At 40.3% G+C, this 13094-nt stretch overlaps 3 protein-coding genes across 12 annotated transcripts in view; 1 reads left to right on the top strand and 2 right to left on the bottom strand.

The window, feature by feature from the left end:
- The window catches only part of LOC124310332 (protein qui-1), an 89771-nt gene extending 89154 nt beyond the window's left edge, over positions 1-617 (bottom strand). For 4 of the 7 annotated variants that reach the window (XM_046774148.1, XM_046774149.1, XM_046774147.1 and 1 more), the window contains exon 1: positions 486-616. The gene's annotated coding sequence lies outside the window, so the exon portion shown is untranslated. Of the gene's footprint in view, positions 1-485 lie in introns of all 7 variants that reach the window. The other 3 variants (XM_046774154.1, XM_046774153.1, XM_046774150.1) reach the window with 3 other exon arrangements.
- Positions 618-1797: 1180 nt separating this feature from the next.
- LOC124310334 (chitinase domain-containing protein 1) lies at positions 1798-3980 on the top strand. The gene is made up of 7 exons (XM_046774156.1): positions 1798-2121; positions 2190-2336; positions 2485-2665; positions 2764-2873; positions 3030-3184; positions 3347-3679; positions 3776-3980. Exons 1-7 carry the CDS (start codon positions 2014-2016, stop codon positions 3915-3917), a joined length of 1176 nt encoding a protein of 391 aa, XP_046630112.1. The 5' UTR covers positions 1798-2013; the 3' UTR covers positions 3918-3980.
- Positions 3912-12667, bottom strand: LOC124310336 (estradiol 17-beta-dehydrogenase 11-like). 4 transcript variants are annotated; one of them, XM_046774161.1, is made up of 8 exons: positions 12455-12667; positions 9333-9587; positions 6573-6697; positions 6370-6480; positions 6000-6161; positions 5358-5440; positions 5154-5270; positions 3912-4820 (listed from the first exon to the last, which is right to left on the bottom strand). In XM_046774161.1, exons 2-8 carry the CDS (start codon positions 9571-9573, stop codon positions 4682-4684), a joined length of 978 nt encoding a protein of 325 aa, XP_046630117.1. In that variant the 5' UTR covers positions 9574-9587; positions 12455-12667; the 3' UTR covers positions 3912-4681. The 4 variants fall into 4 exon arrangements, with proteins under 4 accessions (XP_046630117.1, XP_046630115.1, XP_046630116.1 ...); XM_046774159.1 differs by having other exon boundaries at positions 12450-12664; XM_046774160.1 differs by lacking the exon at positions 12455-12667 and adding an exon at positions 11263-11606.
- Between the last annotated feature and the right edge of the window lie 427 nt (positions 12668-13094).

The following is a 13094-nucleotide window of genomic DNA, read 5'->3' as shown; positions in this document are numbered from 1 at the left end:
CGTTATCAAAAAATCTATATTGATACTGGGTGAAGATATTTTTGCTCCCAGCTTGTACGCGCATCTCTACTCATTTATTATACATGCTTTATACTTTAGCACGCGATCAGATCTCGTCGCGAGAAGCGTTAGCAGCAGGTGGGAGAGAAACAGAGAACCGCTGACGGTCGAAAATAGTTTAAAAAATAAGATTCGAATCATCTCCGAAATACAAAAAATACACGTGATATTTATTTATAATACAGGCCTCCGTGATACGAGAATTGTACACTTTGGTACTTCGCGAAGACCGATTCATCTGCATCCTACAATCTTCGGTCGTTATTCAACAATTAAACATATCGGGGAATAGAAAAACTGTTGTCACAGCCTACATGTGATTAGCAATCGCATGAACACGTATAGCTTCGAAAAACAATTGCGACGGGTTTTCAAGTGCACAAAGCGAAACCGGTTCAGTGAAGAATGAATCAAAACAAACTTACCGGACTGTCACTAGACAACTGAATATCGGCCCTCCTCCCACACAGCTCGCACCACTACTGATAACGGAATCAAACGACTCGCGCCTCGGCGCCGACGCCACTGCAACTCGAAGCGACGACGCCGTCGCTGATTGATCAACGCCGCCCGGCACATAAATACGGAACTAAACTCAGCGTAGGCGGAGAGAAGTCTCGGAAAGCCGCGCTCGCTTGTTTCTGATTCAGTTGCGCCCTCTGCCATGAAGTAGGTTTCTGAAACTAATTTTCAGGATACCCCGGAGGTAAGTTACCGATCGATCCTCTATCGTGATAGCGTCAATACAAAGCGCACTTACTATAGCGAAATGCGACTGTAGTGGTTAAAACTGACAAATTTGCAAAAATTAGCAAATGATTTTATTTCAGCGTCGGTAAGTAATTGACAAATTTTATGTGCTTTAAATTCACAGCGAAACAACGTTCGTTGATACTGAAATTTGACTGAACGCGATTTGAGCGCTGCAGCATTTATATGGAACACTTTTTATTATTTATTGTGAATTAACAAAGACGTGAACGCGGTTCTTATCAACATGGTAAATTGTTACGAAGACCGAAGTTCATTATTATAATTTCGAATTATCGATACATGTTTTTACCGGGATTTACTGTGCGTACACTCTAAACTATAGAAAAAAATTGACCGAATGTGTCAAGATATTGTACAGACCATGTTAAGTGGAATAAAGAGGAATTTCAACACGAAGAAAAAATTTTACCAAAATTGTCTCTGAAATCGATGGTTATTCAGTACTGATGTAACGGGCGAGCATACAACTTAAATTTTGTATTAAATCGAGAGAAGCCAAGCTGATTTTTGGAGAGTGCTTTCGTAATAATTTTCTTAATGATCATACCGTTAGAAAGGCTCGATTTAATTACGGAACAAAAACGGTTACCTGGCCCAGACTTCAAGAGGCATTGATCCATTCGTATTATATTTGTTTTTCATCGTTACAGCCGGAATGTAGCGTAATTTCACCAAAGAATGACTTCGCCACTGTGATCGCACCTAAGCGTTTGATTTTAACGTCTGTACCACTTCCGATTAACATAATCGTAGATTTTCAAATGTTCGAATGAAAACAATTGAGAATCACTGACTGAACCACGTGGGTTCACATGTGCGGCATTTTGGGCGCTTTTCTGACACAAATTGACATTAAGTGATTTCGTTGGTCGAATGCAACGGATTAGCCCAATGAAATCCCTTACTCAGAAAGGTTTCTCTCTACCTTACTGTCGTATTGTATCAGAAAATTGACGAAAAGGAAAGCACCTTGTGCTGTCGCGGCGTCGCTACGCATTTTGATGAGCGACATCTGTTTCGGATGCGTGGAAATGCCGCGGCAATTCGCTGCTCGTGAAAATACAGCCGTAATGCGTGCGTAACTAATTCCGAGGAATTCCGAGAGGTCCCCGGTGGTCCCCGGGCTCGCCGAGTTTCAACGAGTGAGGTTAGGTTAGGTGAAAGATCCAGTAACCCGCGATGAAATTCACAATATTTACAACAGTAGGGACCTTGCTTATAATCGTTACAACAGCGGGCGGCACTCTATCACCTCGTCAAAGCAAAGGAAAAAAAAGTAGCGTAAAGGTGCGTTACCAGTTTCGCCGGTTTTCACAACGATGCTGCTATACTAATGGTTGAAATGGTTTTGACAGAAGGGACCGGTAGACGAGGACGTTTTTCAGAGAGGATTAGTCCTTGACGATCCTTCGGCCAAGGAGATATCTTCCGAGGCTAATGCTTATTACAAGGAAACTGGAGTCAGGAGGTTTGAAGGAGCAGTCCTCGGCTATGTCACACCGGTAAATCAGCTTTCTTATACGTAGGTTATGTTATTGCTGTCATGTCACCAATTTCCGGATGCAAACAATCGAATATTCGTAAAACATATGCATACCTCCATGAACATCCACGTGTGTGTGAAAAAGTATTTATGGATCGATTTTACAGTGGAATAACCATGGCTACGATGTTGCGAAAATTTTCGGCGGCAAATTCACCCTGATTTCGCCGGTATGGTTACAAATTCATCGAATTGGTAAGAATTCGTATGACATGCCAACACATGACATTGACAAGGGATGGATGAAAGCTGTGCGTAAAGCCAACAATGCGAATCACACTATCAAAAGTAAGCAAACTATGCTGATAACATACAATTAGCTTGAATTCAACTCTTCATTAATGTAAAAAATTTTATTTGTGTTTTCAATCAAATTTCATTTGCAGTATTGCCTAGAGTAATCCTTGAGCAATGGACACCCAGTGACATTAAACTTCTACTCACTAACTCGCAGGAACAGAATCAGTTTATAAAAATACTCACCGACACTGCTAAGGTAATACATAAAATTACCTTGACTGAAACTATTTTATATTGGCACAATTCATCGCCATACCGAGATTTAAACATATGCGCCGGCATCAGTTCTGTCCTATCAAGTCAGCTAACCCTACTGGTTCTAATCGATCGTCTGTAAAAAATGTTTTTCTAGACATTCCAATTAGATGGGTACGTTCTGGAAATTTGGAATCAGCTGGTGGCTAGCAACACAGATAATAAATTGATCGTTGAATTGATTAAATCATTCGCTAGACAGCTGAAACAAAGCAATCTAGACTTAATTCTAGTCATTCCACCATTTAGAGGGTAATTATCACAATATTCCGAGTCATCCAAGTACATTAACGTTCATTAATGCCTTACTCTTCCGGCTACCTTGTTTTCGGTATGGACAGGCATTAATGAACATTGCTCTACGTCGAACAACTATTAAGTTACATATTTAGATACTCTTCATATTTTTCACAGTGTGCCCGATGAAATATTTAGCGGCCAACACTTCGAGAAGTTAGCCGACGATGTTTCGGCCTTTTCTCTTATGACTTACGACTATTCTAATGTACAACGACCAGGACCCAACAGTCCCGTCGATTGGGTGCGTCAGTGCGTCGAAAGATTATTGCCAGATGCCCGTGATCCAAGACGAGCTCAGATTCTACTTGGGCTCAATTTTTATGGAAACGATTACACTATAGACGGAGGAGGACCCATTGTCGGGCATCAGTACTTGAACTTGCTACAAAACTACAAGGGGAAGCTTAAATGGGATAATACTAGTGCCGAACATTACTTCAGTTTTAAGTAAGTATTTTTATTTATTCACGAGTCAACGCGGTAAATCATTGAATGAATAACAATCTGTATGGTTTATCAAATTTCAATTTTATATTGTTTTAGAACGTCAAATGGTCGACACTTGGTCTTTTATCCGTCCCTGCTATCGATAAATTCTCGAATCAGTTTGGCAAAAGAATTAGGTACTGGCATTTCTATTTGGGAATTGGGACAAGGCTTGGATTTTTTTTACGATTTGCTGTAATTTTTTCAGAATTTTTAGCGATGTTCATGAAATAATTACAAAATAAAACTAAAAATCAGATTACTCAAGCTGCAATAACACAATGCAATCAGAACATACAATATTTCGAAAAACCATTTCAAAAGTTGATTTTGTGAAGAAACCTTCATTTATTTAGTAGTTGTGTCTAACGGGTTGAAATGAAAATACTTCGTCACAAGTATACTAAGGAATTGGGTGACTTCTAAATAGAATTTAACTGGAAGATCATAATTGTTACTAAATGCACCATAGTTACTATACGCATTACTCGTGATCCAATGATTATTTCAGTCTTCCTCCGACTGTGATGTTTAAAGTTATGTCGTCTTTCATAAATAGAAACCGCAACTTAACTTTTGTGATTCTCTAGTTCGATTTTGAGCATTGATATATTCCTTTGGCATGTACAGCCGTTATACGTACCAATAATACTATCGTTTTGTGCACATTGTCATTATTCAAATGTAAGTAAACATGTAATTTGCCTTTTGATTTCATGTACTTACACCATGACTATGGTAGCAAAAACGGTTACTTAAATTAAACTAATATGTATACGATACCGGTAGGAGTGAAAATACCAAAGAGATCGACTCTTCAGTAACAATGTGTCAATTATCTTTTCGACCCAGAACGGGATTAATTACTTACAGCCGATTCGTGGACTAAGAATCATTTCACATTCGTCCATTGCTACAAGATTATCGCCGCTTATGCGGCACGACAAAATCACCATAAGTTGATCAATTTTTTTCACTCCTTGTCATCGGAATATTTGCATTTTGATCTTGTAAAACTTCTCGTCCTTTGAACGTCATCATTGACTGTGGACCTTGCATAATCTGATACATCAATGCCCAACACATCTTCGCCGGTAGAAAGCTGAAAAGAAATTATAAATAATCATGTTTTTTTTCCTTTCAAGAATAAAAGTATACAGCCATCAAGCTCTTGAAAAAATAATGAATATGTTCCGCTGGAATTATTCGGTAAAGTGCTTGGGGCAATGGCAGAAAAAGAGTTTGTTTTTTACAAGATCCTTAAAAAAGTATTTCGCCGTTCCCACTAACTTCCTGCCTTTCTAAAAAGCACGGCTTGTTCTAAATAAATTTGCAGACGGCAACAGCCGGAGAAGAACTCGCGGAGAAAGCAGACATAAGATTTCTCTGAAATATTCTGCCAATAAAAATAAGCCCAGGCCGTTAAAACGCCTACCATTTTAATGGGAGTAGATATCTGACACTTCCTGGAAGCACGACATTCACTTGGTTAGTCAAGATCCCTGCAACAATTTCCTCCGCGACATATTCCGGTTCCAACATTGGCAATAATCTGCAATTCGTAGAGTCAAAATTAATACACAATTATCGTTGGCCTGAAATCTACTGTCGATTCTTCTTTCGCATATCATATATTTACCTGGGTTTCACACCGTTGAACATTCCCGTGTTAATAAAATATGGGCAAACCAACGTGGCGTGTATTCCGTCGTAGCCGTGTGCCTGGATCAAACAGTCATAGATACGCGAAGGATAATTATTGTACCCATGGTGAGCATATGCAAGGGGAAACGACGTCTCATCTTTTATGGATGCGCGGTTTGAAGCGAGTTTGACACAACAAAGGAAAACAATAAACAATAAACTAATTGGTATTCCGCGAGGAGACTCGAACGATCCGCCAGTGATCTGCGGCATTTGTAATTACCGAAGGCTTAAGTTTACGTTACAATACGTTGATACTAGGTCAGGGGTGTACCCGGTGTGCAAACAACTGATTGCCGGTTCTTTCGATGCGTTCTTCGGCACGTGAAACGTACGAGACAAAAATTCGTACGTAACAATTACGTAAAATACGTGTCAGCTATCGTTTTCGACTTTTACAGCCAACGTTTTACTCGGACTGAAATCGGTTCCATGCAACGCGTATTCGCAAAAAGGAAGAGAGTCGTTCGGTCACGTATCCCGGAACATAATTCGAAACTCCTCATCGACAGAATTCAAAAGCAGCGGAACATTTTTTTCTTTTTTACTCCATTTACTTTCAAGCCATCGTAATTACCCTCAGCTCCGTGAATAGACTCTCGTGGTATCCGATCGCCGCAAATTTTGTCGCTGAATAATCCGTACATCTGTATGTTCCCAGGAGACCAGCGACACTGGCAACGGTCACTACATGACCGTGATTATCCTTCATCATTTCCTTGAGGAACGATTTGGTAGTCTGTTGGAGGAAAGCAAATAATAAGATTGATTTTCGTTTCGTATCACAAATTCACAGGCGTACAATCAAGACCAGATTTTATAAATCGCAACAAGATTTCCCACATTAGCGCGCAGAACAACCTGGACATATTTTTATTACTATTTTTCAGATATGAAACAATTCGGCATAAAACGCGAGTCTCGCGTGGGTCAAATGACACGCTTACCGCGTAATGTGACAAAATGTTGACTTGATAAGTTCTGTCAATTTCTTCATCGGGAAGATCCAAGAGAGTCCTGCCGCATACGTAGCCGGCATTGTTCACCAGCAGTGTCACCTAGAAAGCGAATGAGTCCATTTGGTAGTTGCTTTCCGGCGTTTAAAATTACTCGGAATCGTTCGATCCTTGAATTTCAATCGAATACTCACAGGTCCGACTTCTATTTTGACGGCTTTCGCTGTTCTGTAAATATCTTCTCTGTCAGTCAGGTCGCAGCGGTAACCGCAACCCTTACCGCCAGCTTCTTTTATCTGTTTGACGGTGTCCTCGATTCCTGCAACAGTTGACCACCGAGAACATTGGCAATTGCATTTTTAATTTTTTTTGCCGAGTGTAATTTTATTGCTCTCATCCGTTATACCTGTGGATACATGTGTATATGTTAATAATAACAATAACAATAACCGTAACTGTCTCCGTTACACGTATTACGATTCACGTAACAGGAAGAACTTTCGCCTCCGGCCTATTACTGAAATGCGTATTAACTATTTTAATATAGAGGTGGTAAGAAAATTACCTGTAAGTTTCCGATCCATCTCTCCGCGACGTATTAATTATTAATAACGTATCAAGGATTGCACGCGATCCGATTGAATGTTCTTGGTATTCCTGTAACCGCACCCGGCAAAAGTATTGTTTAAAAAAACGAACGTTCGCACGCTAATTCCACTTTCACGACGTGAATTTCTCGCGCAGTTAAATTACCGCACAACTGCATGTTGCAGAATCTTCCTCCCTGCACCGCGGTCGTGCAGTCACGTTTCTACATGGGTGTTGCGATTTGAATGGGGAATCTAGAGGTTGCTTCAGTCGAGAATAAATTTTAATATGCAGCGAAGTGGCTTCTCGCAATTCACCTATAAATTACAGTAAAAGGGGGGCCAGATTACCGGTGGAGAAATCATAAGACGAGTTTTCGGCTGACGCAAAACTGTACGGAGCTCATTAATTTCGATCGTTAATTTAACAATTGGCATATTGCTGTGACTTCTTATTCGCATGTCGGGCGTCTTATGAAAATTACCGCGAACACGTACGTCTGAAGTTCTAGCAGCACGAAACTATCTCGAATCAAAATGTCAAGAGTACACCAAAAAATTATCTCGGCACTTGTGTTCAAACTGATTTTTACAAGGACAAGATTCAATTTTATGTCGGACTGCCTACGGCTCGTGGGTTCGTCGACCCAGTTACCGCGATGAACTAGCCATTAAAAAAGAGAAAATACGTGCAAGTTATTTACTCGATTTCTTCACGGGATTCGTAACCACCACAGAGCACGAGGGGGGCGATTAATGTCAACCTGTACACAACTAATTGGTCACGTCGCTCGCGTGTTGTCTGATGTGATTCATCCGAACACGTACGATACATTCCAAATAGAAGCCTTTGAGGGCTAATGTAATCGATTGCTCACACTCAACTGGCACAGTTGTGTCGTTAAGCCAGAAATAAGTTCGTAATTGAAACGGTATACCAACAACTCAATTTAATACAAAATGCGAACATTTGTTCGTTTGCTTGTCGGCGTTTAGATTTTCGGAAAAATGCAGACATTCACCGTTCCCTTAGCGCATATTGGAGAAATGCACAAACGACAAGACGATACGACGACCGTGGATACCAAAGGAAGTCTTGGGGGTCAATCGACTCGTTTCAGGTGCTCACAGTGCAAACCACACTCGATCGGTGGAGGTCGCGAAAACGTTGACATCTGTTTGTCACCGTTTCGAAAACCAGATTTTGCGAAATGTTGAATGTGACGGATAGGCAGTTGTGGATATAATGTTTGCACCTTGCGGAAAACGTAATGGAGTGATAAGACGAACGTATAAAATACCCATCCCCATATGATGTCATTTATTGCCGAATCGACCGCTCGTTATAGTTCGTAATTAACTGCATTTGTATGACGTTGTATCTACGAATGCAGCGAGGCGACGTTCCCATATTTCTCAACCTGGCAGAAATCCTTATAGGCAACTTTAATCGAAGCTAGAAAAAGTAGATACTGGCATACGATAAACTTTATGCGCAGTAAATGGAGAACAGGTTCTACCAGTAATCAAGACTTACGTAAGATATCGATACAATTTCACAGTCCATTTTTATTTACTCAAACAAAACTGAAACATTCGCTCGTAAAATATTCCCAACACACGAGTAGAAGAGACTGATAAAGATCGCAAAATACAAATAACATGTGTCAGCCGTTATGCTATATCGATCAAAATTCGATCAGGTTTCGATAATTACCGTACGGTTCAACCCACCAGCCTTTCAATAATTTGCATACCGTTGTGTATTACACGTCGCAAGATATTCGGTGGAAATTTCTTCATTTGGCCAATTGCGTAAAGGCGAATGGATCGCAGAGTCGACCTAATTATCTACTACTTTCGGGAGTCCGTACACGGGAAAAAAAATATATGGTAAATATATGCACGGCACTCATTTGGAGTCAAATCTACATAAATTGTGGTAGATCTCCTTAAGCATATCGTAAATCTTATCGGTAAATCTTGCCACAAATGCTACAGACTTACATAATTCCAAAAAAGTGGTGTCCGTATATTCACGACAGAAGATACGAAAATCAAACGTCGATATAACTAGAACAGATTCTGAACGTATAATCTATGCAGATCTTGATCTACGTTGTGCAATAATATCACCCTTAATATGGCGCATACGTCGATAAATTTATACAGATCTAACCGGTTCTACAAGATAAGCAAAGGTTGAATGCCTTTCGATTTTACCTTCTTTTCCACCGGATGATCGCGTGTGTGTTTTTCCGAGGATAGAGGCAAGGCAAAGGCTGGCGATGCCTTGTCAGCAATAAATAAGATCTTGAAATTAGGACGAAAATTATCTGCTTAGGCGCTGATAAGACGCTGGCTTACCGTGCTCATTGATGTCCCAAACGATCACGTGGGCACCGAGTTTTGCTAATTTTATGGCAACAAGCTTTCCGATACCGCTTCCACCGCCTGTGACTAAGGCGACTTCACCGGTTATATTTTTCCCCCGGAAACGTCTTGGAATTAAGCTGAGGACAACGGCCTCGGCTACGTACATGATGGACACACCGATGAACAGCAGGGTGTCGTAAAGGAGCCTTACAGCATCCGCCAGGTCCGTCATGGCTCACGGATATCCTGAAATGGGGTTTAATCAGACGTCACATTGGTTCCTCGTCCGAGAAATGTCACAAATGTGGTTTGCCATACGTCGAAACACACTTTCACGAACATTCGATCGCCGTCAAAGCTTCGAAAGCTTTTCGGCCCGATTAATTAATACAGCATTGCCTCTAATTGCGACCGTACAGGTAACGCTTTACTTGCATATGTATTAATAGAATGCAACTAAATTTGTACTGTAATTCAGTTTTCATATACGAACCGATCGCACGATGAGTTACAACGTTGATAAAATTTCGCCAAACTTCGAGGGATTGATATTACAAAACAAAACTAAAATATTCGGTATTCTCTCGAGTGATTTTTATGCAAAATTAAATAACATTCGTGACTTTTGGTATAAATTACACACGTCAATGAAAAGTTGTTGTTTGCTTGAGTTTATATTTAAATAAATAAATTTTGGTTCTATATATCGAATAATAACCAAAATCTTCATTTATTACTTATAAAGTTTGCTTTTGTCTTTTTTACATTGATGAACAAGTCTTGAATTTTTTGGTTTCACGTAACGTCAAATGGGAAGCAGTTGTAGAGTCTGATAATTTATTGATGCATATAAAATTAGGCCTGATGAAACGATTTGTAAAAGCTCTTAAGTTAAGATTCTAAAGCTTTCTAATATTTGTAGAACTTATTCCCGAATATATCCAAAGCCAAAGTGAATGCGGGTATTTTCGTCGGACCTCGAATAAAGAAAATAACGATCAGTGACGAATTTACACAGTTACTCCATAATCGCGATAAACAAGCCTGGGACAGCCTTAAAGCAATAGTTCATGGTTTTGTCAGAAACAACAGAGCTGAGAATTATAAAAAATTGATTGGAACTACGCTTGAAAGCTTCAACATCATGGGATGCATAATGTCCCTTAAAGTCCATATGTTATAATATATGCTCACTTGGGCCAGTTTAAGGATGTTGTGGGTACTTATTTAGAAGAATAAGGAGGTTTTCGCCAAGATGTGATGGCCTTAAACGACGTTATCACGGGTAGTACGTTGAGAGCATGATCGGAGATTACGTATGGGGTTTGATACGAGAAAGTCCGTACGAACATAGAAGTACGAAAAATATTCATTTTTGAACTTTGTTTATCGAATCTTTTACATTTTTAATTTATTAGTAATTATTATTTCTGAATAAAAGTGATTTTAATGGGACGTTTGTTTAGTTATTATTTACAACAAACGTTGGAGAAAGTAGGTAATTTTTCTTAAAATCCGAAATATCGTTCCGATTTCGACAAAGGCAAACTTTATCTGATAAAACTATTTTTTCTTTTAATAGTTACGTGGAAGAGATCGAAATTTGACATCAAGAACCAGAACTGAAAATTCGATTCGACCGATAAACACCGGAACTGTAAACTGTGTTAAAATAAATTTCAAACACCTTCGCCAAATCGCTTCTTCGGATCGAAAACGCTTCGTTACAAAATCCAAAAAATTTATCCAATTTTCTAGGCGCCAAAAATTTACGACTTCTATGTCGCGTAAACAGTTACAGGTGTAGGTATACCGGAAAAGTGGACAAAACGACGTTCAGTTGGCATTAAAAATTAGAACAATTTGCAAGCTTCGGAAGCAAGAAAGGGAAGATCCGTGGATCGAGAGGCATTGAACTTACCGAGTTCGTTGACACCCAGTACCGCCGAAGGCAAAGGCAGTATGTGCCTTTATCCGAATATGTATGTCACACTTGGACCACGTGCTTAAGGTTCGAACAGCCATTCGCACGTGGACCAAAGACTACATCGTGTTCGCATCTGTACGAGATGTTTGTAGGCATCTTATTGCTTCGAGTATATTTACCGACGATAAATACTCGAGCCATGCGTTATATGCACTATTAAGTGCCCTAAGCCTGCAGACGCTTTGTAGACCTGCACCGACGATTAGTCGTCGACGCGAAGTGCGCTGTGACTAGAAAAATATCGCGTGGAGGAAAAGTTTGTTGTCGCTTTTAAACGAGCAAAAGTTCCGTCGGCAAACGTCGGACGTCTCTCCGTTTTTTAAGTGAAAACTTCGTTAGCGCAGTTGGTGAAAACTTCTTCAGCGCGGGAGTGATTTGACACTCGGCGAAACGAAATAAAACGACTATCGATGTAACGAAAACTTGACTTCTTCAGCACGGTGGTGGTTTGAAACTCGATGAAACGATATGAAACTAGTATCGGTGTAACGAAATGAAACGACTATCGATGAAACGAATAATTATTCCACTCCTGATACTGCATTCTCCTCATTCTCTCGCAGTTTAGTTTCTGAAGGTTTCACTTCTACCACGTGTGAACTGCACACACGTTTGTTTGTTTTTTTTTTTTAACTTCTATCTCGATTTTGCCGAGTTACTTTGTACAAGCTCGTCTGCTTAGTTTTTACCGTATAACAAGAGAAATGTGAAATTCACTTTTGTAACAGAAATTCGATTATTACGAAGCGTTTTATTTTGATGAAATAAATTTTTTACAACCGGTTCCAAGTAAACGCGCGAGTTTGAATCGTCCGATCTTTATTACCGCCGATATTTCAAGTTTCACTGGGACGGTCTAGTCTTGTAATAATAAATCTCGCTTTTACGAACGCTCAAAATAGCGTAAAAATGAAACTCCGTTCATTCAATCCGCTACACACATCATTCGATTTTTATCAATTTCTCTTTTCGACGTGTTTACCAATCGAATCACGAACACTGTTCGAACGTTTTCGAATAATTTGTTCGCCATCGGTTCCGAGACGACTTGAAAAAGTTTCAGAGAAAAAAAAAAAAAAAAACACCGAGGCACGAATTCGACTATAAATCATTATTATTACCTTACGGGGGCAAAGCAACAACACTCGGCAGGTAGGCGAAACCCATGAAACAATCTCCTTCGAGAGCTTCGACAAGACTGAAGATTTTCCTATACGGTGGATGCTGATTGTGTCGTGCTCGTGCAGCTCGCCCCTCTTCGACCCTCGCACGAGGCGGTCTCAAATCGCGCGCTTCACAAAATCACTCCATTCGCAAACCATCGACTCCCATGACTAACTTCGAGTCGTCCGGTTCGCCCCTCTGCCGGGCCTTAACGGGGCCTAATAACGCTCGACAGTGCCGTAACACGGGGACCCCGTACGCGTTCTGCGCCGAAATTTAATTTAATCGGCACGCCTTTGAAAAGTCGAAAAGATAGAAGACGACGATACGACGCTGACTCCTTCGTCACCGATTAGAAGAGCGGGGAATAAACCGAGACAGACGACACGTGTGGGCGCGACGGAGCTTTTATACTTCGTTAATTCCTCACCTCATTGCGATTAAAAATCCCGTAACGACAAAGATGTGCTCTTGAAAATTTTATCCGCCGACCGATTCGCTCCCGCGTTTCTCCGCCGTACGCTTTCGGCAAACGAAACGAGTTTAGGAAGTCGACAAACATAATATGTGCCCGAGGATGAGCTACCGTGACCGACATTTCG

This window comes from Neodiprion virginianus, chromosome 1 (genome assembly GCF_021901495.1).
Source record: "Neodiprion virginianus isolate iyNeoVirg1 chromosome 1, iyNeoVirg1.1, whole genome shotgun sequence".
NCBI classification, from domain to species: Eukaryota; Metazoa; Arthropoda; class Insecta; order Hymenoptera; family Diprionidae; genus Neodiprion; species Neodiprion virginianus.
The sequence above is the reverse complement of the archived record's forward strand: the minus strand, read 5'-3'. Positions and strand labels throughout refer to the sequence as shown.